This window comes from Dasypus novemcinctus, chromosome X (assembly GCF_030445035.2).
Source record: "Dasypus novemcinctus isolate mDasNov1 chromosome X, mDasNov1.1.hap2, whole genome shotgun sequence".
In the NCBI taxonomy this organism is placed as follows: Eukaryota; Metazoa; Chordata; class Mammalia; order Cingulata; family Dasypodidae; genus Dasypus; species Dasypus novemcinctus.
Window position 1 is genome coordinate 35,491,542 of NC_080704.1, and position 27,024 is coordinate 35,518,565.

Consider the following 27,024-nt stretch of genomic DNA (forward strand, 5'->3'; position numbering starts at 1 on the left):
TTAGCCCTTGCATCTACTTCAGACTAATACTAATTAAGGTGCTACATTTAGTAGGAAATGTGGCAGAGAGAAATGCCTGGAAACACTATCTAACTGCTTGGGCTTATGGTACTTCTTTCTCTCTCTTTGCCTACCCAGAGCAGTGGCATCTGCCCAACAAATCCTTCATTCTTAGCTAGGCTCTTTGTTTTCCATTCATCAGTATGAATGATGAACAGATTAGTTTATATTTGATATAGTGGGAAATGGAGGGCCTTTGACTGTTTTATAATCAGATGATTATCATGATGAAAAGGTAAGAAGATTGTTCTCATGGTACAGATGGATTAGAGGCAGGAGAGCAGAGTTTGAGAAGTAGTCCACAAGTGAATTTGGTGTTCAGGGAAAGAGAAATCAGAGATGACTCCATACTCCCAAGACTTAATTTCTAGCCAATCAGGGGTTTCAATGGCAGAAAAGAAAAAGATGGAAGGGGAATGGATTTCAGACATATTATATCTTTAGGACAAAATGTCTGGAAGATGGGTCTTTTCATCAAAATTCAAGTGAAGGGATAAGACCTTAAGTACTGGAACTATAGCTGAAGCAACGAGAATGACTGGACTCTTTAAGGGAAAGAGGCTATAAAGATAGAACTGTTCTCTAGTGAATGTCCAAAAATGGTGCTGGCAATAGAAAAGCCATAAAAGACGGGAAGCGGACTTGGCCCAATGGATAGGGCATCCGTCTACCACATGGGAGGTCCGCGGTTCAAACCCTGGGCCTCCTTGACCCGTGTGGAGCTGGCCCATGCGCAGTGCTGATGAGCACAAGGAGTGCCGTGCCATGCAGGGGTGTCCCCTGCGTAGGGGAGCCCCACACGCAAGGAGTGCTCCCTGTAAGGAGAGCCACCCAGTGCGAAAGAAAGTGCAGCCTGCCCAAGAATGGCGCTGCACACGTGGAGAGCAGACACAAGATGACGCAACAACAACAACAAAAGAAATACAGATTTCTGGTGCCGCTGATAAGGATAGAAGCAGTCACAGAAGAACACACAGTGAATGGGCAGAGAGAGCAGACAACTGGGGAGTGGGGGGGAGAGAAGGGGAGAGAAATAAAAAAATAAAACCTTAAAAAAAAAAAGCCATAAAAGATATACAGGAACTAGAACAAAGTAGGGAGAAACATATTTCAAGGACAGCCTAGTTGGTGGGGTATGAGCAGCTATGGGTTCCAATGGACTACAGGCATAGAAAAGTGTGACAGTTTAAAGCTTTTTGTGAATCCTAGAATATATCATGTTATTGTTGTTAATCCATTCCTGTGCATATGGAACCCTTTTTTGGATTCACTGGGGAGGAGGGTTCAGCTTTGATTGGACTACTTCAGTGAGGCGTGGCCCAGGGTGGTTCTTGGCCCTCTTGCTGGACGTTTATGTAAATGGAGGACTGAAAACAGTTATCCATAGAACCACCATTTTACCCTGCTATGTGAGTGAGGACTTCAGGATTGCCTGCAGCCCAGAGGCTGAGAGAGAAAGAGAAAGGGTTCCAAAGACCAAGAGTTGAGCCTTATGTTTAGTTGCCCACACCTGAGCTCAGGGAATAAAGTGAACCTGGAGGACAAGGCAGAGACTGGCCACCATTTTGCCTTGCCATGTGGCATGAATCCACGACTGCCAGCAGCCAACCTTTGGTGAGAGGGCATCTCTTGATGATGCCTTGATTTGGATGGAGCTTTGGACAATCTCAGAACTGCAAGATTTTATCCTAATAAATTCTCATTACAAAACCCAACCATGGTGGCGGACTTGGCCTAGTGGTTAGGGCATCCACCTACCACATGGGAGGTCCGCGGTTCAAATCCTGGGCCTCCTTGACCTGTGTGGAGCTGGCCCATGCACAGTGCTGATGCGTGCAAGGAGTGCCTAGGCATGCAGGGGTGTCCCCCATGTAGGGGAGCCCCACACACAAGGAGTGCGCCCCATAAGGAGAGCCGCCCAGCACGAGAGAAAGTGCAGCCTGTCCAGGAATGGTGCCACACACATGGAGAGCTGACACAACAAGATGAGGCAACCAAAAGAAACACAGATTCCTGTGCCGCTGACAACAACAGAAGCGGACAAAGATGCAGCAAATAGACACAGAGAACAGACAACCAGGGTGGGGGGTGAAGGGAAGATAGATAGATAAATAAATAAATAAATCTTTAAAAAAAAAAAAAGAAAAGTTAAAATAAGGTTATACCTAAAAAAAAAAACAAAACAAACCCAACCATTTCTGGTATTTTGCTTTTGCAGCCCTTAGCAAACTAAAACAACAAGGAAACTGTGTTTGGTCTCAAGGGGATCAGTAGTGACCCCAAGAGGGCACTTTCAAAGTGGTGGTGAAGGCAGCAACCAGATCACAGAGATTGAAGGAGGGAGCAGATAGCGGGGGAGGTAGTAGGATCCAGTCCTGACCTAGCATCTGAGAATTTGTGTATGAAAGGAAGAGAATGTAAATGGCAAGGTGCAACATCTGGAAGTATGTCATTCTGCTCTCTGCTCTGTAAACCAGACGAGTCAATTCATTTATTTATTGAATTTTCTTAGGATCATCTTTATAATATTATATGAAAAACTTCTTTGTATCTTTTCTACTCCTTAAAAAGTCATAATAAAGATTATAAATTGGCATTTAAGTTTAAGGTAGTTAGTGATGCCAAATGTGTGTGTATCTTTTTTTTTCCCCATTGCAATTGCTTTGTAATGGTTTTTATTTTCTTTTGACATGATACATACAGCTCCTACAGCAGGCATAAGTTTTCTGTCATTCACCTGAAAGGCCAAGTTAAATTTAATACTTTTCAAAACATTAAATTAAAATAAGAATAGTATTTTATATGTCTATTTCATATATCAAAAGTTTCAATGAAAACTTTAAGATCACTTACTAAACTTTCAAAGATGAGCAGATTTTCCATAAAGATTTCAACAGCTGAGACAGATGGGCTACATTCCAGAGGGGAAGGTCACAAGAGTGATGAATGAGACCTCTAATGTCTGCCATAGCTGTGAAAATCTTTATGGCTAACTAAAATTCCTCACGAATAACAACCTGTAAATATTATATGAGCTGTCAGACAGATAACACTGAGCTCTGAGACCATCGCACATGGTGAACAGAATACCACACCATTGGATTTGTTAGGAGATGGCCAGGTCATTTAGAGTATCAGGCTTACATTTGATCTGAGAAGTCAAGAGTTCACACTGAACTACTTGGCAAGGTGACTGAGTTGCAGAGATAAACACCATATCTAATATCCAGTACTGTTGGCTACCCGGTCCTACAAAGCCTAATAGCCAATACCTGGTGGCATTACTTGTGAAAGAAAAGCTCTTTCAAACTGACTTATACAGAGCTTCAAGAACCTCATGGTGATTATTGGGGAATAAGAAAGAAACCAAGCCTCATAAGGCCAGATTTAGGAGGCTAGGTGTTTATATAAACAGAATCGTGACTGAGTTGTGCACAGGGAATTTCTGAAGAATTTAGACTAGAACCGGCCGACTGTATTACCAGGGAATTTTCCTCCAGGTAATGGTGGTTAGAGTCTGTGGACCATCTGGGTTAAGTCAGGTTACTAACAAGTCAATGCAATATTGCCAGGTGCCATTAGTGTCTCTCCAGATGTGCTTTTCAGACACCAGACAGTCAATGCCATTTGCTGAGCACTCTCCCTGTGAGTGGTATTGTATTAGGCACCAGGGAAATTTGACAGAAAGTAACATTGGAATTTGAGACAGTAGGGAGCAACCCAGATATTAAAAACCAAATGACTATAGATGGGATGTACATCCTATTTAGAAAGCAAGATAAGAAGAGTGGGAAAGAACTAAGGATATGACAGCAATTAAAGCAATACAAGGGTGGGAGAGTTGAATTTTGGTCCCAATTCTTTACTTCACTATAGAATAATTCAACATCTATTCCCTAGTTGTGGCATCCTTAACCTTGGGCTTGACCATGTGACTAGCTTTAGCTAATGGGACTTCAGCAGTTCTGTTGTGGGCAGAGGCACATCCTCTTGTGCTCTGGTGGTCTGCCTTGAGAACCTGTGTCATCATGATGGCCTCTGATCCTTCAACCTGGGCCTCAAAGCTCAACATTCTTAGAGACAATCTGAACTGAACTCACTAGAGCAAAGTCCAGCCAACCTACAGCCTTAAGCAGAGCTTCCCAGTCAAGCTTTACCTGGATCATTTCAACTACAGTTGACCTGGAGACCCGTAAGCATAAGACTAGAAGGTTGCTGTATGTAAGCTACTGAATTGGGGGTGGGGGGATGGCTTGTTACATAGCACTATTGTGGATACAGCTGACTAATATTTGTTATTAGTCAGGAGTGAGGAAGAGAAGAGCATCAAAGAGATTAGACTGGTTTATTGGACTTAACCCACTCAGCTAATATAGAGGTGAAGAAGGTGAACCACCACACCAGAGAGCCAAGAGTGCCTACAACTGAAAGCAGGAGGATTGCATCCAGCATCCATGTGGAATCTAAGCCCCCTCTTGATGTAGATGTGGAGTGGACACAAGCATTCTAAGGTCCACAGGATGGAGGAATAGAGTATGGATTAGAGTGGACTTACTGATATTCTATTCATGAACTATTGTGATTAGTAATCGAAGAAAATGTGGCCATTGGTGTGGAGAAAGTGGCCATGGTGGCTGCTGGGGGTAGGGAGTGGGAGGAAGAGATGTGATGTGGGGCGTTTTTGGGACTTGGAGTTGTCCTGGGTGGTGCTGCAGGGACAGTTATCGGACATTGTATGCCCTCCCATGGCCCACTGGGTGGACTGTGGGAGAGTGTGGGCTATGATGTGGACCACTGACCATGAGGTGCAGCAGTGCTCAGAGATGTATTCACCAAATGCAACGAATGTCTCATGATGATGGAGGAGGTTGTTGTTATGGGGGGAGGAGTGGGGTGAGTGGGGTGGAGGGTATATGGGGACCTTGTATATTTTGAATGTAACATTAAAAAAAATAAAGACAAAAAAAAAAAGAGAAGAGATTAGAGAACATAAAATACCCCCAAGCAAAAGTCTCCCTGATTTGTTACCAGCTGCTTCCACTACCATCATCCAAAGATTAACTGGGGATTAGTCCCCTTTCATCTATACAGTTGATATTTGCAGATTTCCACTCACTGGTCTCCAGAACCCTTTCTCTATAGTCAATAAGCCATAATGGTTACAAGTATGACCTTGAATGTTATTAAACATATTCCACTCTCAATTTTCTCTTCTGTGAAATGGAGATAGTTATAGTTTATATTTCACAGGGTTGTTGTATTAATCAGGTTAATCCATGCAAAATGTCTCCTTAGTGTTAAGAGTGCAAAAGTGCTCAATATTGTTTTTGTTCATACTCTACCTCTATTCTTATTATACTTAAGGTAGTGAGTCACACTAATTTACTACCAGTGTGAGGAATCTCAGGGTAATCAAGCAAATGAGAGTCTCTCTTTCATTGCAGAGTTTAACTGTTAACCACCAAAGCACAGGTGGCCCAGGAAACTCCTCTAGGAAATAGCCCCCTTCCTCCATTTCCAGCCATTTTCAGACTCTTACAATTACATGCAGTTCTCAGAGAAGTGAAACATGAAAGAAGACAAATCTTCCTTTTGGTATTCTGATGCTGGTGTCAAATGCAAAGGTCAATTGTGTTTTCTCATTTTATATTGGTATTGCTTCAGAAATTCAAAAGAAATAGCTAAGTATTTTTAGAAAAAATAAAACATGCCATATTCATCTTAAATTCTAATTTTAGTTCTGATTTTTTAAATCAATTTCACATTGCCAAACTTACTTTTTTTTCTATTTAAAATCAGTGTGGGTGATCCATGTTAGAGGAACTCTCTGACCTGGAGTTACATATGGTCCCATTTAAGACATAAGCCTATTGCCTTTTATTTTGCCCTACGACAGCAAGGTTCTTAAGAGCTTTTGTTGGGCTCCAGGAATAACTGAAGGTTCAGTTCCAAAAGCTCTCCTTTCCCCTGACACCTCTCACAGATGTAAATACTCTTGAATTAGTTTCCTTCCCTTGATATCTGGCCTAGGTCAAGTTCCACAACATGGACTCTTTCATGTTTTACCTTCTGAGACTAAATCCTTTCTGTTCTTCGCTGACACCATACAAAGAGCTTATTCCGTTCCATTTCTCTTCTAATTTTTTAGAAGTTTCTGCTCAGACTTTCTCTTTCAAAGTCAAATTGTCCCCATGTTGACTAATCCTTCAATTATTCTTTCTTTTGTCTGCCTATTTCTATCTCATTAAAATGTCAGCACTCTCTAAAACCTATATTTATATTCATTGCGCATACATAAGAAATTCCTTTTCTGAACAAAAGGGCTATAAGGAGACTACATAAATAATTGGAGAGAGGTTATTCATCAGAATGGCTAAATAGAAGGGAGAACCTGATTCCCGACATCAAATGCACCTTTTGACAATTGCTTGGTGAAATCAAGAACCAAGAACCAAGCAATTGGAAGCATCCTTTGTGAGATTCCTATCTGATGAAATACTAACTTGGAATTTGCTTGGAGCCTGAGAATGTACATTAATACCAGCCTAGACAGAGAGTCATATTTCCCTCACTGTAGAATAAATTTCTTCTTCCATTATCCTCCTAAAATATCCACTATTTACCACCACTATAGAAGATCATGAGTTTTTAAAAATAGGTCTATCTGTTTTGGTTAGAATGTGAATGTCCCAAGACTAGATTTCATCTTTCTCATTTTCATAGTCCAAGTTCCTAGTATCTGTTAATAAATACATGAATGATTCAATGAGTGCTACAGACAAAGTAAGTCAGATGTTATCTCTTAGCTCAGAACCCTCTTAAGTATTCACCTTTTCACTAGGAATTAATTCCAAAGGCCTTTAAAGATTTATAGATTTATTTATTTATCCCTCCCCTCCCCAATATTGTCTGCTCTGTGTGTCCATTCACTGTGTATTCTTCCATGTCTGCTTGTATTCTTATTTGGTGGCTCCAAGATCCGATCCTGGGAACTTCTGGAGTGGGAGAAAGGTGATTACTCTCTTACGCCACCTCCCTGTTCTGCTACGTCTTCTTATTTCTCTCCTCTGTCTCTTGTTGTGTCATCTTGCAGTTTCAGCTCTCCGCGTCAGCCTGCACTCCTGCAGGGGATGGCTTTCCCACGCGAGGTGCCATTCCCACGCAGGGTGGCTCTCCCGCACCGGGCAGCATTCCCACAGGGGCCGGCACGCCATGTGGGCCAGCTTACCCTCACCAGGAGGCCCTGGGCATCGAACCCTGGACCTCCTATATGGCAGACGGGAGCCCAGTTGGTTGAGCCACATCTGTTTCCCTCCAGAGGCCGTTAATCAGAGTCTACAAGGCGCAACCTCATCTGGCTCTTGGTTGCTCACTGACTTCCACTCATTCTCCATCTTGTTTCCACTATTTCAGGCATATTGGCCTCATTGATGTTTCTCAAACCCTCGAAGTTCACTTACATCCCTGGGCTTTTGCATTTACTGTGTCCTCTACCTGGAACACTTTGCCTTCAGATAGCTGCATGGCTCACTCCCTCAATCCTCTGCTCAAATGTCACCTTAGGCCATGCCTGACCACCCCACTTAGAGCTCCCTTCCCCTATCTCCTGTAGCTCCTTTAGCCTGCTTTATTCTTCATCAAACATCACAACCTGATGTCCATCTTCTACTGATAAAATCTAAGCTCCAAGAGAGAACTTGGTTTTATTGACCACCATTTCCCCAGTACTTAGAGTTTGGCCTATATTGATTGTCCAATAGACATTTGTTGAGTGAAGGAATGAACCAGTTCTCTTCAGAGCTGACTGAAAATAAAGTGAAGTCCCTAACATCATTTTTTAGGACATCAGGCAATTGACTAAGTTCTTGCCTAGTACATCTGAGCAGGAATGATCTTAAGAGGGCCCAGTTATTCATTCAATCAAGGCATATCCAGCATCTATGTGCAAGGCATTATGTTAGATGCAAGGAATAAAAAAGAAAGAGCAATGCCTGCTCTTTACCCTTATGGTGCTCAAACACCAACTCATTTCCTTTAATGATCTGTTATTGACCATTCTGCATTCTAACTGTTGCCAGTCATTGGTATGTATGTTACTGAGCCTCAGGTGGAAGGCAAGAGGCTGATGTCACTTTATGCAGTCCTCAAAGTCCTTACCTGTTAATGGAGATCATGAGGTCAGACACCTTAAATAATGATCATTCCTACTTACACTGGAGAAAATTGTCAACCTCATTATTAAGGAAAAAGTAAATCAAGTTACCCAGTGAGTGACTAGAATGGGCCTATTACAAAGCCTTTTTTTCTGAGAAGCTTCTAAATGCCTGTCAGTTAAATTGCTACCTTACAGGTTGGATTTCCCAGGAAGCATTCTCTGAGACAGAGTTTAGAAAGCAGGATATTTAGTAAGGTGTGTCCTTGAGGTCAACACTTGTTGAATGGAGAGGAAGGAAGTAGGAGTGAGAATAAGGACAAGCCGAGATGGGATGCAGGTCCAGTGACTGCCTCGGTCAACCCCACGGGACCTCTTGAGCTATAATGGCCCTATAGATTTGCCCTGAGTTGGGTCCAAATGGCCAGGCCTTTATATGCCTGCATCGATCAGTCATTAGTTGTGAGCTGCCATGGAAGGAGTGGGATCTTGGGTGAGGCAGCTCTCTGTAGCTGAGGTGATCCCAGAAGGGGCAGACAGCTGAAGGCCGCCTGCTGAGGTCACTGCCCTTCATTGAAGGGGACCTGGGGATACAGAAAAGTTGTATCCAGGGATTCTGCAGGCATAGGTCACTCTGCTTAGTATTCCATGTGTCCCCATTGCTATGGCCACACATTGTCCAGGGATTGGTGTACAGGAGTAAATCTTAACCAGGGCAATTTCGCCCTCCAGGAGAAATTTGACAATGTTTGGAGACATTTTTGGCTTTCACAACTGAGGGAAAGAGGTGCTGCTGGAATGTAGTAGGCAGAGCTCAGAGGTGTTGCTAAACATCCTACAATGCAGGACAGCCCCTCACCAAAGAATTATCCAGCCCAAAGTGTCATTAGTGCCCAGTTAAAGAAAGGCTGGTTTACAGTCTGGCCTGAAACCTATGGGGGGGGGGGGTAGGTCTTGATCTCAGATGGATAGTAAATAAATTAAATGACCCAATCAGATCCTCTTTCTTGGAGAGTTTGAATGTGATACCCAGAGAGAAACATAGGTGGTGGAGAGGTGGGGAAGTTAAGAGTTAGAGATCAGGCAAGCAGATGTGGCTCAAGTGATAAGGCCTCTGGCTACCATATGGGAGGACCCAGGTTCGATCCCTGGGGCCTCCTGGTGAAAAAGAAGAAGAGAAAGTGTGCCTGCAGGGCAAGGCAGTGCCCATGTGGTAAGCCGAGTACCCATACGAGTGCCTGTGTGGTGAGCCAAGTGACCGTGCAGTAAGCGGAGTGCCCACACAAATGCCTGCACGGTGAGCCAAGTACCCACATAGTGAGCCAGTGCCTGCACAAGTGAGTCACATGGAAATATGATGATGCAACAAAAGAGAGACAAAGGGGATAGTCAAGGTGAAATGCAGCAGAGACCAGGAAATGAGGTGTCACAATTGACAGGGAAGCTCTCTTCACATCAGAAGTCCGCAGAATCGAATCCTGACGAATCCTAGAGGAGAAATACGAGAAGAGAAGACAAAAAAGAGAAAGAAACACAGAAGATCACACAGCAAATGGACACAGACAGCAAAAACAGCAGGGCGGGGGGTGGGGGAGGGAAGGAAAAATAGAGTCAGAGAGCAAAGGAAGAAAACAGAAGTCACAAGGAAGTAGAAACTCTGAGTCAACAGAAGGTATGAGACGAAAAGGAAAGGACAGAGGCTATGACACTGTGACAGTCTGAAGTCTGCAACAGCAAAAGCACGAACCAAGGAACTAGATATGGCTCAAGCAGTTGAACTCCTGCTTCCCACATGGGAGGTCCTGGGTTTGGTTCTTGGTGCCTCCTAAAAACAAAAACACCAACCCAGGGGGGCCGATGTGGCTCAGTGGTTGAGCGACAGCTTCCTACATGCAATGTTCCAGGTTCATTTCTTGGCACCCCCTGGTTCTAAAAAACAAACAAATAAGCAAAAAAACATATACAGAGGGAAGCAAACACATGCCTCATGGTTTCTGTTGTTCCCCATCCTTCCTTATGTCTCCATGTATCCTTAAAATAGCTCTCATCATCAAGGCCTACCCCTGTTCCTTATAGCCTTAAAGAGATAGCACATAGCAGAGCAGTACATGCAATGGACTGAAATTAAGGTGAGTTTTATTGCTATTACCTAAACTTATATTTAAAAGCCCAGAAGAATTTTTTTTAAAGCCAGGAATAGTTTCTGTAAGTCTACCAAGGAACAAAATGCCTTTTGTCCTCACCTCAAACTTCTCACCGAAAAGTATTTTGTAATCCCAGACTGGTTGTGTCCTGAAAATGGAAAACATCCAAATGGAAAAAGGAAAGTAATGATTTTTGCCCACGGGGATGCGATCCCACCATTTCTGTAGCACAAAGCATTGTATTCTGGGACAGATGACAAAATGCTACCCTGGGCCAAACTCACAAATGCCTTCATTTTCTGGGGAGTATAAAAATATACCTTTCAGAGCCAGCATTCCACTAAAATAGTGCCATGTGTCCTGAAACTGATTCAGAGTTGTGGTGCCGGTCTCCCTGCCATAGGTCCTTGTGAGGTCCAGAAGGGTCTGTCACCATGAAGAAGATGAAAGAAGGAAGAAAAGGGATATTTTCCTCATGCCACAGGACTTATCTCCATTTGGGAATGTGATGAAGTAGTGCTTAGGAATCAAGCTAAACGCCATCATTTAGTTCTAAAGTCAGATTATGTATGGGGTATCATAGTATCTCCATAAAATCTTAGAAGAGAGGTTAACGCTGCTGCTGTACCACTCAGAACCCCTTTAGTGGGTTGGTGCATCCTCCCCTGAGCTGCTGTGAGTGTCGCTGCTAAGGGCCCATTGCCCCCCTTTCTCCACAGAACTCCCCCAGCCGAATGGGAGCTGCCTTGATGTCCCCCACCTCCCTGAAATCCACAACCAGTGACTGACAGGAACAAAAGCCAAGTCCCTTTGTCTCAAGGCAGGCCAATTCTGCAGTGTAGTTGTGCTCCAGAGCTTCCTGAGGTGAGCCTCTACCTCCTGGATTAGCTTTCCTCCCTGCCCCATCCTACTGCCCTCACTCCCCTTCAGCTGCGAGCACTAGCTCAGTCATCTGCTAATTCAAGAGTTCCTGCCCAGGGCTCTCTAGGGAACCTGGCTTAAGGCTAGGGTGACCAATCACCCTGGTTTGCTTAGGATTTCCCAGGACATGGAAATTTTAACACTAAAGCCTGAAAAGTCCTCGAGACACCAGGATGACCTGGTCACCCTCCCTAAGGCGGAGAGAGATCTGGACCCAGAGAACTTCCTGCCTTCCTGCTAAGCTTAAGTAGATGCTCTGCCTCCCAGGGACTTAGGTGCTCTAAATAACACAGATAGATTCAGTGGTATTCTGGTAAATCACCTATCAAAACAGAAAAAAAAATAAGGAAGAGAGAGACAGAGACAGAGACAGATCAGAAGCAAGCAAGGCCTGATTTGTAGCATTTGCCAGTGTCTGTGGTGTTGATTTTCCCAGTATGGCTGATTTGAATCTTCCAATGGTTGCTTTCACAAGCAGCTCACAATTCCTATATATTTAACAATTGGCTCTTGAGCCAGTATTAGAGAGCTCTAACACACAAATCCTCAATGAGAACCTTCCTAACCTTCCTCACGTGTTCTAATAAATGGAATATGTAAGGCAAATGATGCAAAGTTTTGTTAATAAGGGCACTCTAAAGTAAATGAATCTGAGGTCTTACTGGGCAGTATAAAATTGAGCTCAAGGAGAAAGGGCCATAGGAATAGATTTTGAGAAGAGTGTAATTATCACCACTGACCACTCTCTGTGAGTATCCAAGAGGCTACCTTTGAATTTATGGAGGTGTTATCAGCATCACTGAAAGGTCAGAGGGTATTTGCCACAAATTCTCAACACCCGGGACTGCTGAAGAAACTGACTCAAATTATTTTGCCCTGAGATTTTTGCCTCAGAGAGAAATGACCAGCAGCTTTTCGCTGACAATCACCTCAAATTGTCCCTTCAAGATTCTTTCTGATTTTTATCACGATGGCTTCTTTAAACTGACCTGAAGCTTGAAATGATTGGTCCACTCATATTTCAAATTCATCCATCCCCTGGGGACAATGGTGGCATAGATTGGGGCACTGGTAAGTGAAATGTCAGCAATTAGTAGATGTGCTTAAAGTTTTTTTCCTCCTACTTTTTCTTCATTAAGTGTGTGGGTGAGTGGGTGGCAGTGAAGGGCTGACAACACTCAAGATGGAAACAAACTGTTTAGCCATATGTAGCAGGGGAAAACTGTAAAAGCTCAGGCTCCTTTGACAAGAGGAAAAAGAGTTGGCCAGGGACTTGATTAAGGTGGTCAAGATTATAAAGCCAGCAAGAAATAACTGACCAGTCCTTTCGTTTTATAGTCTCATAATCTGAGAACAAGAAGGTCACTCGATGAAACTCCCAGCTTTGAAATTCAGAATAAATACTAAAAAGGAAATTTGTCTTACTGAGTACCAGAGCTGGCAATAGAGTATAATACTGCAAGAGGTCACTAGGTTAAAAGCTGGAGTGTAAAAATTTTACCTTTATTGTTTTTTTTCCATTCTAAAAGTAATACAGGCTGATTACCAAAAAATTCTCCAAAGTTAAAAAGGAAAACACAGCAGCTATTTGTATTTTGGGGTATTTTATTTCCAGCCTTTTCTTTATGTGTACCTTTGTGGTTTTAATTTTTTCCTAACAGAGTTGTGATAATGCTGTAATTTTGAAACCAGCCTTTTCCCCTTAATATATTACATAGCACAGTAGACTTTGAGCAAAAGACTGTGTAAAATTATGAATGCTATTAGTCTCTGCCAAGAGGCAAAATAAAAGGTCATATTATTTATTGGGTGTCTAGTATGTGATATTCACTACGTTAAATCTCATGCCACTGTGTATTATCAATGTCGGGAGGAAAATTGCCTCCTCTTCTTTTGGTATGAGACATAATTGATTCTGTAAATATTTACTGAACATCTAATCTACCCAGTGCCAGGTACCTTGTTAGGTACTAAAGGGTATAATGGTCAACAGACCAATACCATACTGTCCTTAAGAGAGATTAGGGCCTACCCATTTGATTTTCATTAGTTACACAAATATTAAATAACTATTGAACTCTTATACAGTCCAAAATACTGGACTTTCAGATTAGATCCATGAAAACCATTTTGCAAAGGAGAGGAATTAGTTACATTGAGAAGTAAATACAAGAGAATTAATGATACTTGCATATCTGGTTTGACCCTAATAGACAGGCTTATACTAAGACACACTATCAAACTGAGAGTAATGACGACACTAATGTTAATGACAATAATAATACCAGCAAACACTCACATAACACTTACTGTATGTCAGGCACTGTTCTAAGGGCTTTACACATATTAACTATATGATCTTCACTGTAACCCTATGAGACAATACTGCCATGTTTCACTGAATCCAAGACCCCCTTCACTATAGGATATGCTCTGATTTCAGCACACTGTTAAAACATGGGGAAAAAGTGTCTTCAAACTGGTGAATTATGCTACTATTATCCTCATTTTACAGATGAGAGATACAGATTTAAACAAACATCCACAGCACTATTTCAGCCCAGTCTAGTTCAAGATCCTGTACTCTTAACCAATATACCATACCATTGGTAAGACAACTGTTGGCCCAACAGTGTCAAGAAAACCAAAACGTGTAAGTCAATGTAGTGGGAACTGGACTAGGAAGAGAAGAGGGAAAAATCTATGGCAACAGTAGATGGGCTCGACAGTCATTAGCCTGGGTGTCTGTTCTTAATAGATAAGGTAGCGTGGGGGTGTGGCGTATTAATCTAAAGACTGGGTTCCAGTCTCAGATCTATTATAATCATCTCTGTTACCTTGGTCTTGTCACTTGATCTTTCTGTACTTATTTTGTCAGCTGTAAAATAAAGGACTGGACTAGTTCAGTGACTTTCAAGGTTTTTGAACGCAACCCACAGAAGGAAAACATTTTTCATTGTGATCCTGTACACATACCGACATATACACACATTTACCTAACTGAAACCAAAGGCTCATAAAATAATGCCTAATCTTGCTTGTGGAATGTAGAAGGATATCTTCTAGTTTATTCCATTCCATTCGTTCCTTTCCATGCCACTAAAAAACTGTTGGTTGCAACTCATTAAACTGATTTCACGATTCACACATGAGCCACACCCTAGAGTTTGAAAACCACTTATATAAATATTCTCTAAGCTTCTCTTCAGCTACGAAATTCCACTGAAGGGGATTCCTGAGTGGGCGTGGGGCTGGGAATTTTAGGAAAGATAGAGAGCTGATGCTTTTGTCTTCTAAATACTCATTTTCTTTTTAATTGGATCCTGTTCTGACTACTTTCTTTGTCCAATTCAGTATTAAATGCACCTCTTCCCCAAAAAATTCTTATCAGACCATTTTGGCAAATACCTATTTAGGGCAAAGTATTGTTGTGTTCCATGGCATGTTTAGTGAGAAATTAATTGGTGTGACTGAAAAAGGCTTTCACGGGAAGCAAATTTGGCTCAACGGATAGACCATCCACCTACCACATGGGAGGTCCAAGGTTCAAACCCAGAGCCTCCTGACTTGCGTGATGAGCGGGCCCACATGCAGTACTAATGTGTGCAAGGAGTGCCATGCCACACAGGGGTGTCCCCCCACGTAGGGGAGCCCCATGCGCAAGGAGTGCACCCCATAAAGAGAGCCGCCCAGTGCGAAAAAAGTGCAGCTTGCCCAGGAATGGCACCGCACACATGGAAGGCTGACACAGCAAGGTGATGCAACAAAATGAGACACAGATTCCAGGTACCGCTGACACATGCGGACACAGAAGAACACACAGTGAATGGACAGAGAGCAGACAACTTGGGGGGGCAGGGTGGGGGGGGAATAAATAAAAAATAAATCTTTAGGTGGTGGACTTGGCCCAGTGGTTAGGGCATCCATCTATCACATGGGAGGTCTGTGGTTCAAACCCCGGGCCTCCTTGACCCATGTGGAGCTGGCCCATGCAGAGTGCTGATGCGCGCAAGGAGTGCTATGCCACGCAGGGGTGCCCCTGTGTAGGGGAGCCCCATGTGCAAGGAGTGCACTCTGTAAGGAGAGCCGCCCAGTGGGAAAGAAAGTGCAGCCTGCCCAAGAATGGTACTGTACACACGGAGAGCTGACACAGCAAGATGATGCAACAAAAAGAAACACAGATTCCCATGCCGCCAACAACAACAGAAGCAGACAAAGAAGACGCAGCAAATAGACACAGAGAACAGACAACTGGGGTGGCAGGGTGGGGTGGGGGGGAGAGAAATAAATAAATCTTTTTTAAAAAAGTAAATCTTAAAAAAAAAATGAAAGGCTTTCCCAATTACATGAATATGGAGAAGAGCTACTAACTCTTCTCTGTATTAATCAGCCAAAGGGGTGCTGAAGCAAAGTACTAGAAATCTGTTGACTTTTATAAAGGGTATTTATTTGGGGTAAAAGTTTACAGTTACAAGGCCCTAAAGAGTCCAAGTCAAGGTTGCTTCCTCACCAAAGTCAGGTGCCATATGCTGAAGCAAGATGGTCGCTGATCTCTGCCTGGTATCTCCTTCCTGGGTTTCCTCTTCCTCTTAAGGCTCCAAGGGCCAAGCTCCTTCCCGATCTCACTTTTAGGCTGGCATAGGGCTTGTTTCTCAGGGATTCCTGTATCAGTCTCTGGCATAGCGTTCGTTTCTTTCCTGGCTTTCTCAGCTGCTCAGCTACTCTGGTCTCTTCACAAGGTCAGCTACAAACTATCAGGCAAATGGCTCATCTCTCCCTGGTTCCCCAGCATCAAAAATGACAAGCGTTCTCTCTCTTCCCAGTGTGTCTTCTTGAGTAAGCGTCCATTTATATCAGCCCACCAAGGAGGCAGGGACTCAACCTGAGTTATGCCTTACTGACATATACAATCAGAAGCCCTAAACTGATTTTATCAAGTAAACTTAATCAGAGGCTCCTCATTGAATTTAATACAATCAAAGACTATCACACCCAGAGGAACAGATTAGTTTAAAGCATAATCTTTCTCTTTTAGGGATTCGAAAAATAATCTCAAACTGTCACATCCTCTTACTCTTAATGTGTATTAAAGGCCTCCAGAATTTAAACAGGAATGAAACTTGTTTATCTTTACAACCTAAAAGTCTTCTCAAACCTATAGACCCTAGAACTATTTTTTCAAGGAAAACTTTTTAACATCTTACAGAACGTTAGTCTTCTGTGGAACTCAGCTTGGAAAACGTTCCTTTAGGGAATACTGGAACTTGTAAAATATTGAGACAACTACAAGACCGTATTAATGTTACAGAAATATTTCTTCTACCTTGACCCAAACATATAGTTATCCTTCTTGGTGAAAAAAAGTAACATTTAGAACAGAAGCCCAGAAAATTGAGAAAATAGCCAGGAAATGGTTTTAAATTCTTGAAAAAAGGAAGGACAATTTTAACATTACTAGGCCAATGAGTACTATAGTACTTTATTGATCACTGATATATTAAGTGACTGACACTAGCCTTACCAACTCTCTCTCCTTCTCTCTCTCATCTATATATGTGAATGTATGTGTATGTACCTGTATTAGAATTTCTACCTTTTTTCTTGATTTAAGTTGCAGAAGTCAATTAGGAGTAGTAGAGTATTAAAGGTAGAGTTAAAGGCAAACTAGTGTGTCTGTCATTGGATAAGGGTCACATTTTACAACGTTTTTTTTTCTTCTCATTTTCTCTCAGATCTAGGATAAAAGAAAAAACTTCTCTCTAACAAGTAGAGATTGGGCCACCAAAAGGAAACAGGGAGTATTTTTCTTCGGTAAAAGCCTGCTTCTCTCTACTGATTAAAAACACCACCACCACAAAGACAATTGGTAATGTCATTTTCGAAGGGGAGAATGTGTGTGCATGTGGTTGGAGACAGGATATGAAGAAAGAGAGAATGATAATGTACATGTTTGCGAGTGTGTGGGGTACAGTTAGTAACTCATCATTATTTTTATTTTCTTTGTAATGTCTAAGCCTCAGAAATCACCTGAGTATTATTCCAAATATCCTGGAAGCAATTACTAAACATCCATTGATTTAAACTCATTTAGTATATGACCTTAAAGGTAATTTTCAGGCATACATTTTTTAAAATTTGCAGGCAAAAGCTTTTCTTTTATAGAACATAATTTAACAGCAACTGCATGATTTTGAAGATGCCTTGCCTCAAATATGTTTGTTTGTTTGTTGATGTACTGGGCTGGGGATTGAATCTGGGACCTCATATATGAGAAGCTGGTGCTCAACAAACTGAGCTGTATCAGTTCCCAAAATATGGTTTTGGTTTTTTTTAAAGATTTATTTATTTATCCAACTAGCCCCCCCATCATTGTTTGCGGTTGCTGTCTGCCCTCTATGCCCATTTACTGTGTGCTCTCTGTGTCTGCTCGTCTTTTCTTTAGGAGGCACCAGAAACCGAACCTGGGACCTCCCATGTGGAAGAGAGGTTCTCTCAGTCACCTGAGTCACCTCAGCTCCCTGGTTTGTTGAGTTTCTCACTATCTTTCCTCTTTGTGTCTCTTTTGTCGTGTCATCTTATTGCATCAGCTTGCCACACCTGTCCGCCGCACCAGTTCACTTTCTCCAGGAGGCACTGAAAACTGAACCCAGTACCTACACCACGTGGTAAATGGAAGTCCAATTGCTTGAGCCACATCCACTTCCCCCTCAAAACCCCCAAATATGGGTTTTGTTTTGTTTTTTTAAAGATTTATTTATTTATTTCTCTCCCCTCCCCCCCCCACCCCAGTTGTCTGTTCTCTGTGTCTGTTTGCTGCGTGTTCTTCTTTGTCCGCTTCTGTTGTTGTCAGCGGCAAGGGAATCTGTGTTTCTTTTTGTTGCGTCATCTTGTTGTGTCAGATCTCCATGTGTGTGGCACCATTCCTGGGCAGGCTGCACTTTCTTTCGCGCTGGGCGGCTCTCCTTACGGGGCGCACTCCTCGCGCATGGGGCTCCCCTACGCAGGGAACACCCCTGCATGGCACAGCACTTCTTGTGCACATCAGCACTGTGCATGGGCCAGCTCCACACGGGTCATGGAGGCCCAGGCTTTGAACCGCAGACCTTCCATGTGGTGGACGGACGCCCTAACCACTGGGCCAAATCCGCCGCCCAAATACAGTTTTGATGGTGCACCCAATGTCTGGTGCAGCTTTCTGGAGGTCAGTTTGGCAACATGCAGTCAAAGTCTTATAAATGTAAACATTCATTACCATAACCATTCCATTTTTAGGCATTTACCTTGTAGAGAGAGGCTGAGATGTTTATAAAGGTATACAAAGGGTGCCAGTCACAAAGTTGAATATAATAGAGAAAAACTGGAAGTAAATATCCAACAGATATACAGAGAATATGGAATTGTCTTGGTAAATTCGGTATAGACAGAGAAGGGAATGAAATACAGCCATTAAAAATACCGTGCTATAAGAAAATACTTAAACACATGAAAATCGTTTTAATATAATTCCAAGGGGAAAAAAAAACAGAAAAGCAGGTCATATAATGACAATGTATTTGTTCTCTTGCTTGGTTTAAAAGAAGGAAAATAACCTAAATTCACATACAGATACACCAAGAGAAAGATAAAAAGTATATAAAGCAAATTTTTTATAGTGATCTCCTCTGAGTGTTGGGATTATGGGTAAGATTTGTTTTCTTATTTGTACTCTCTGCTCTCTAAATTTTCCTTGATTAGCATTTGTTATCTCTGTAATTGAAAAAAGGACAACATACGGAAACAATCTCATTGTCTTATTTTTCAAATATCCCTTAAACCAAATTGGTATATCCGCAAGCAAAACTTCTAAGCATACACTGATATTCCACGTGGGTATTGAAGAAATCAGTGATTTCTCAGGCTGCCTCTGTCCAACCAGGTAGAACCGGGTCTTTATGAGTGCCAGTACCTACAGGCGTGACCTTTCTGGAAGTGAGCACTGATGTGATATGATTTGAAAGGTGTGAGGATGGTCCACCTGGCCTCTCCAAGTTCTTTCCCCACAGCTCAGAGCTTATGGCTGATGTTCCACCACCAGAGAGCTATTCCTCAGGCTTACGGCTTTTCACCCTATTAAAATGCAAAAGACCTCAGAGAAGTACACATTAAACTTTTTACCTGTCACCTGGGTTAAATGAGTACAAAATATTATTTTCTGAGAAAAGGTTTTAATGGGGAAGACATGGCAATTGGGGGTGGGGGGCATAAGGCAGAGAGAAGAAAGTATGAATGAATGTACATAGTGACTAAAGAGTAATTAATACTCATAATAGCCATATCTTTATTTATGGTTTATGAGTTACTTCTGAGTATGTTACTTCATTTAGTCATAGTTGAATCAAATAGAATGGTGGCCACCAAAGCAGACCAGAGATCTGGAAAAATACAGAAGACCTGCACTGTCTTTATAAATTTTCTAGAGTCACTCTTAAAAGCCACACTCCCACTCATATAGATACACTGTTTTAATTTACTCGCACTTTTTTTTTTGCAACTCCTGAGAATGTGTGAAATGGTCACACATTAATCCATTATCATTGTATCATAAAAATACAAGACCATCACCTTCTAAGATTTTTGTTCTAAAAGAGAATGGCCAACTGGAGATATACATGAAAGCATCTAGGCAATTACTTCAACGTATTTGTGGGTATAAATTTTTAAAATTAATTTCTAGAAAACAGAAAAGAAAGAAAAGGACCAGAAAATGTCAAGGAAGGAATAAGGCAGAAGAGTGAAGGGAGAGCATATAAAATTATCACCTGTTCTGGTTTGTCTCTCGTGGATCCCAGAAAATTATTTTCTTTTTTTTATAAGATTTATTTATTTTTATTCATTTCTCTCCCCTTCCCCACTCCCCTTAGTTGTCTGCCCTCTGTGTCCAGTTGTGTGTTCTTCTGTGTCTGCTTGTATTCTTATCAGCAGCACTGTGGAATCTGTGGGTTTTTTTGTTGTGTCATCTTGCTGCATCAGCTCTGTGTGTGTGTGGTGCCATTCCTGGGCAGGCTGCACTTTTTTCGCACTGGGCAGCTCTCCTTGAGGGGCACACTCCTTGTGTGTGGGGCTCCCCTACGCAGGGGACACCCCTGCATGGCACAGTACTCCTTGCGTGCATCAGCACTGCACATAGCTCCACACGGGTCAGGAGGCCATGGGTTTCAACCTTGGACCTCCCATGTGGTAGGCGGATGCCCTATCCATTGGGCCAAATCCACTTCCCAGAAAATTATGTTCTTAAGCTAACCTATTCCTGTGCCTATAAAGACAGTATAGATGGGGGCCTTTTGATTACATTCAGTTAAGGGACTTTTAATTAGATCACTTTTGATTAGAGCGCTTTAGGGCCTCTGATTGGACTACGTCAGTGAGGTATGACCTAGGTTAGGTCTCCACCCTCTTGCTGGGGTCTTATATAAGCGGAGAACTAAAACCAGAAACCACAGTGAAAAAGAGCCACCATTTTGACCCTGCCATGTGAGAAAGAACTGCAGGAAGACAGAGAAACCCTGAGAGGATAAAAGAGAGAGGTGGGAGAGTAGCCCAAAGAGAGCATTTTGTTTTGTCATGTGGCAGGAGTCCAGGATCTGCCAGCAGCTGACCTTTGGTGAGAAAGCATCTCTGATAATGCCTTGATTTGGACATTTTCATAGCCTCAGAATTGTAAGGTTTTACCCTCATAAATCCCCATTATAAAAGCCAACCCAATTCGGGTATTTTTACATTGGCAGCCCTAGGCAAACTAAAACACTTCCTCTCTATAAAATATAGAAATTATATATGTGTATATAGAGAGCAGAAGACACCATGGCATACTGTTAAGAACATAGACTCTGGGGCCCAAACTCTTGGTTTGAATCCTGGCCCTGCCATACTCTCATTGTGTGACCATGTGTCTCACTTTCCTAATCTTTAAAATGGGTACAATAATAGTATTTACCTCCAGGTTTGCTATAAGGATTAAATTAGCATTTGTAAATGCTTAGAACTAAGTAATTGCCTTCAAGCAATGGTTCAACCCTCATAAGTACTCATGACCAGAAGGAAATTTACCAAATGGCAAAAGACATTAACTCCATGGTAGAATTAGGGGAATTTAAATTTCTTCCATTATACTTCTCTGTATTTTTAAAATCAACACATATACTTTTATAATCAGAGAAAGAATGTAATAAATTGACAACATTAAGCAGAGGAAAACAGATGCTTGCCAAGTTCATAAGCAGTACTATACTAAGAGAATATTTCACTACTTAAAATCTCAGTTAACTAAGAGGTCCTTAGAGGATTTCTCTTTGTATTAATTATAAAAGTATAATCAATAAAATAGCAAAGCTGTAAAATAAAAAGAAAGAGTAGAGCCTTTCCCTTCACTGTTATGCAATTATTGAGGATAAATGAGGGATAAGAATTGTGAGGGAAACATTTTAGGCTAAGGTTCCAAACTGGAGGCAGGGAGTACTTAATGAAATTTATAGAGTTAAAGAATTATATATTCACAGGAATCTATACACACATATACTGAAACCATGCAACATAATTATCAGTTTTACGGGGTGAAATGCTAAAGGCAGAAATAAGGACTCAAGAATACTAATAAGATTTGCACCTGAGAATACATTGTAGGAAACAATCATGCACTAGCCAAAGACTGGACACAATGACCTAATCGGCCTTCCTCTTCCTAACCCTCTGAATTCATCTTCCAGGTTATATTTCAGGATGATTTGTGCAGCTGGCAGAGATGACTGTAACTCAATGCTTAATCCGTAGCTACGACAATGCAAGGAAGAGGTTAGGCAATGAAAACTGCGCATGACTTACTGGAAAGGAAGTGCTGGGATGCTGGGCCAAAATCCCTGTGAGCCTCATGCAGCTGCCTGATGCGGTCCTCAACGGCCACCTGGGAGGAAAAGGAGAGAAATGATGTTCTCTCATCATATGTAATGAGGAGCAATGAAAACAATGTAGCCTTTTCGGTCACCTCTCTCAGGCTGAGAACACTAAGCAACAATTTATAACTCCAGTTTTAATATCCACTTACTGTATATGGCTTCTGAGACCCATTTTATCACACCAAGGCCAAACAAAAAAGGATTTTCTCTCCTGACAATGTTAAAATGAGATTTTTGCACTCTACTCAATGACAGCCACAAATGAACTACTGCGCCAATTGGCACCATCGAAAATCTTTCACCAAAAGAAGGTTAGGGGATGTTGCCACTTGGTATTATATTAGATAATGAAAGCATCTCAAAAATGGTGTATATTTTGTCTTTTAGTCTTAATCAGTCGATTGTTTTAGACTAATGATTTTTTTGCATTAAAGATTATTAGTAATTAATGGATCATTGAGTGATAATTAATCATTGATAATAAACAAGTTGATTCATACTTTATTAAGTACCCAAGAAGTAGAAGAAAAATTCTAAATTTGGGGTAACATAGAATGGATAGTGAGATGAAAGAGGTGTTCAGATTTCAGTTTTCAATGGACTTGGAAATTACTGGGAAATATATCTTTAGACAGCATTCAGTAAGAATTGTCATTCTTTTTCCTTTTATTTTTCCTATTAGCTTTTTCTATAACATATTGACACAGTATACTGTCAGCTTAGTGAATTCCATTCTGGGAGGAAAAAGAGGCAGAAGTTTATAGGTGAAATGGTATACTTTGTCATCTGGCATTTTGCTAACCCGATACTGATGATGGCCCCAGGCATCCTAGCTCTATAATCCTGGATTTTGATTTGGATCTGATCAGCCCATGCTAACCTCAGGGTTGGTCAGAGCTTGGCCAGAGCTGCTGTAATTTGAGAGGGGTTAGCTCCTGTGGTGTAGAAAATTCCCAAGAGGTAAAATATATCTTAACCTACCAGAATAGGGGCTCAGGTAGTGTGATCTAAAGCCCACTCTGACCTTCCAACATAAATTAACTGCCTAGTGTAGATCCACAATCCCTGACCGCCCCCCACCACACACACACACAGGCCCACACTCTCTCTCTAGCCCTGTCCACCTTTGCTTGGAAAACATATCCGTACAACCAAGTATGGTTTCAAAAACATAGGATTCTCTTCATTGTTATACACACAAAAGCATGAGGAATATTCCAAGCCTACCTTTTCTGCCTCAAGACTGTGCACTCCCAAACTCTACCTGCCAAGTTCCACCAAACTACCTGCCGGTCCTGTGATATTCCACGCAATCTAACACATGTACGCTTTGTTCACGCCACCCCTTTTCTCAGAAATGCTTTTTTACCCTCCCTCTCCAGATCAAGGCTTAGTTATACGTTTATCTGCTTACTTTCTATTACCCAAGGTTAGAGTTAATTGCTCCCATGGGATTCTCACAGCACACAGTTTATACTTGAGTACTTGTTTTATATAAATATAATCTATTTTAGTTATATGGACATGAGTATCTCCTGAGATAGATCATAACCTTCTGGGAAGCAGGGATCATTTGCTGCTTATCTCTGCCCATCCCCCAGCACTTAACCCTATTCAAAGTAAGTGGTAGCAAATATTTGTTTAATAACTAGTTGTCCAAACCAGTGGGGGGGGGGGGAGGGAGAGGGAGAGAGAGAGAGATTGAGAACAAAGAATACTCACATAACGAATGACACTGAATGCAGCTCCTAGGGAAACTTCTCAGAAGTTTCCTTATCAGTAAAATGTAGACAACTATAGGAACTACCTCAAAGAGTTGTGGGAATTAAATAAGATGACCCATATAAATTGTTTAGCCCAGTTTCTGTCACATAGTAATTGCTCAATAAATGTTAGCTCCGACTAGTGTTGCTGCTGTTGTTGTGGTTAATAAACAGAAAGTACTAGGTTGTAATGTGCAAGGCACCACATACGATAAATAATGGCTAATATTGACTAAGCATTATGGGCCTGCAATATGAATGAACAAATCTGTACTAGGAATTATTATTATCCCCACTTCATTGATGTAGAAACTGAGGCATTAGAGATTTTAAAAAGAAAACCATAAAACAAAGCTTGCTTAAGATTAGGTGATTAGTAAACTGAAGTCAGGATTTAGTATCATTCAGTCTGACTCTAGTCTTAACCACAAACTGGAAATTAAAGTTTAAAAAAATAGGTATTTTATAAATATTTAATAAGAGGTTGGCTTTTTAATTTTCAGTCAATTAATGGAATGAGTATAGACCAAATCTAGTACACATATCTATGAAACATTGGTTGTCAATATATTCTATAACCCATCACAAAGTATGTTAATTCCTGGTCTTGAAGAATGTGACACCATAAGATTATAGAGAAAGTTCTAGAAAAACACACGCAGATGAATGTCTGGAAGATGTAATTATTTCTTTTTTTTTTTTTAGGGATTTTTTTTTAATTGACTTTGTAATAATATTACATTAAAAATATATATGTGAGGTCCCATTCAACCCTACCCCCCCACCCCCCCTCTCCCCCCCCCCAACAACACTCGTTCCCATCATCATGACACATCCATTGGATTTGGTAAGTACATCTTTGGGCACCTCTGCACCTCATAGACAATGGTTCACATCATGGCCCATACTCTCCTCCATTCCATCCAGTGGGCCCTGTGAGGATTTACAACGTCCGGTGATTACCTCTGAAGCACCATCCAGGGCAGCTCCATGTCCCAAAGACGCCTCCACCTCTCATCTCTTCCTGCCTTTCCCCATACCCATCGTCTAAATGAAGAATGTACCATTTTATGAACAAATTGAGAGATGAATATATAAAAGATTGGGGTGTATATTAGTCAGCCAAAGGGGTGTTGATGCAAAATACCAGAAATTGGTTGGTTTTTTATAAAGGGTATTTATTTGGAGTAGGAGCTTACAGATACCTGGCCATATAGCATAAGTTCCTTCCCTCACCAAAGTCTATTTTCATGTATTGGAGCAAGATGGCTGCCAACACCTGCCAGGGTTCAGGCTTCCTAGGTTCCTCTGGGCTCATCTCCTCTGTTTTCTCCATAAGGTCAGCTGTAGACTATCAGGCAAATGGCTCTTTCTCTCTCCCTGGGGCTCCAGCTTAAGACGTCAGCATCAAACTCCAAAATCAAAACTCCAATATTAAAAGCCCTTAACTCTGTCCTTTGCCATCCTTTTATCTGCGAGTCCCCACTCACCAAGGGGAAGGTACTCAATGCCCTACTGACACAAGAGGTTAATCAAGTAAACCTCTGAATCCAATATAATCTCATATGCCCAGAGGAAAAGACCAGTTTACAAAACATAATCCAATATTTCTTTTTGGAATTCTTCAATAATATCAAGCTGCTACAGGGTGTGCAGGAGGGGATGAGGATTGTATTAGTCAGCCAAAGGTGTATTGATGCCAAACACCAGAAATCTGTTGGCTTTTATAAAAGGATATTTATTTGGGGTAGAAGCTTACAGTTACTGGGCCATAAAGCATAAGTTACTTCCCTCACTAGTGTTGCCATGTATTGGGCAAGATGGCTGCTGACATCTGCAAGAGTTTTGGCTTCCTCTTCCTCTTAAGTCTCCATGGTCTCACCTTCTTCCAATAACAGCTGTGGGCTGGGATAAGTCTCATCTCTCTCCTGGGGCTTGTTCCTCTCTGGGCTCAGCTGCTCTATTCTGTCCACAAGGTCAGTTGTAGACTATCTGGCGAATGGCTTGTCTCTCTTCCTGGGGCCTCTGCCATGTCTAACGGAGCCTTCTCTCTTTCCTCATGTATCTGCTTCTCTGTGTACTTACTTCCCAGGCTCCAGGATCAAAACTCCAACTTTCTCCTCTGCCATGTTGTTTTCTCTGTGAGTCCCTGCCCACCAAGAGGGCAGGACTCAGCATCCCACCGACATGGTCCAATCAAAGCCTTAATCATTATTTAATCAAGTAGAAGTGAAACCTCTGAATCCAATCCAATCTAATATGCCCAGAGGAACAGACCAGTTCACAAATATAATCCAATATCTATTTTTGCAATTCATAAACAGTATCAAACTGCTACAAGGACGCAGTATGCAGGTGGACACCTTCCAGATATCTTTCCTCATCAGAGAAAGAAATCCCAAGGGGAACATGCAAAGGTGAAGGAGTATGACTGTGCCACAGACCCTGTCCTCTGGTAATAACGTCACAGGAACCATGCGGGTGCAGTATCTGAGTCCATTATAGCTTCCTGATCTTAGAAGATCACTTCCTTCTTAGACAAGGACTCCAGAGGTAGTTTCCAGGGTACACCCAATATTGTCAAAGATGGAAAATGAGATGAGAGTGAATTCCCATCCCTATAGCTGAATCTCACGAAAAGGCATGAGCACGATTAAAAATGCATCAAGTAATGAAATGAAATATTCAGGAAGTTGTCTTGAAATAACTAAAGAATTAAGCATAAAACATTTCCTTTCACAAATCATCTTTGGAGAAAGGTATTGCATGGATTAAATGCACAATTGACTAAGGAAATAATTTTAAGAAAGAAAACACAAGATCCTCACAGACTGTAGCTACTTAGGAACTCAGCACTGTATGCTGGGAACAACAGCACAATGAAGTGATTTAAGATTTATTTATTTAAGTATTTATTTCTCCCCCTGCCTCATTGTTTTATGCTCATTGTGTGCTCTCTGTGGCTGTTTGTTGTGTGCTCCCTGTGTCTCCGTGTCTTCTTTTTAGGACACACCGGGAACTTAACCGGGGAATGCATATATGGGAGGAAGGTGACC

General features: G+C 41.7%; 1 protein-coding gene across 3 annotated transcripts in view; it reads right to left on the minus strand.

Annotated features, from left to right (window-relative positions):
- DMD (dystrophin) overlaps window positions 1–27,024 on the minus strand; it is a 2,676,723-nt gene that overhangs the window by 212,933 nt on the left and 2,436,766 nt on the right. For all 3 annotated transcript variants that reach the window (XM_058291720.2, XM_023592525.3, XM_058291721.2), the window contains one exon: window positions 22,135–22,213. In XM_058291720.2, coding sequence (XP_058147703.1) covers window positions 22,135–22,213 — 79 coding nt within the window. The remainder of the gene's footprint in view (window positions 1–22,134; window positions 22,214–27,024) is intronic.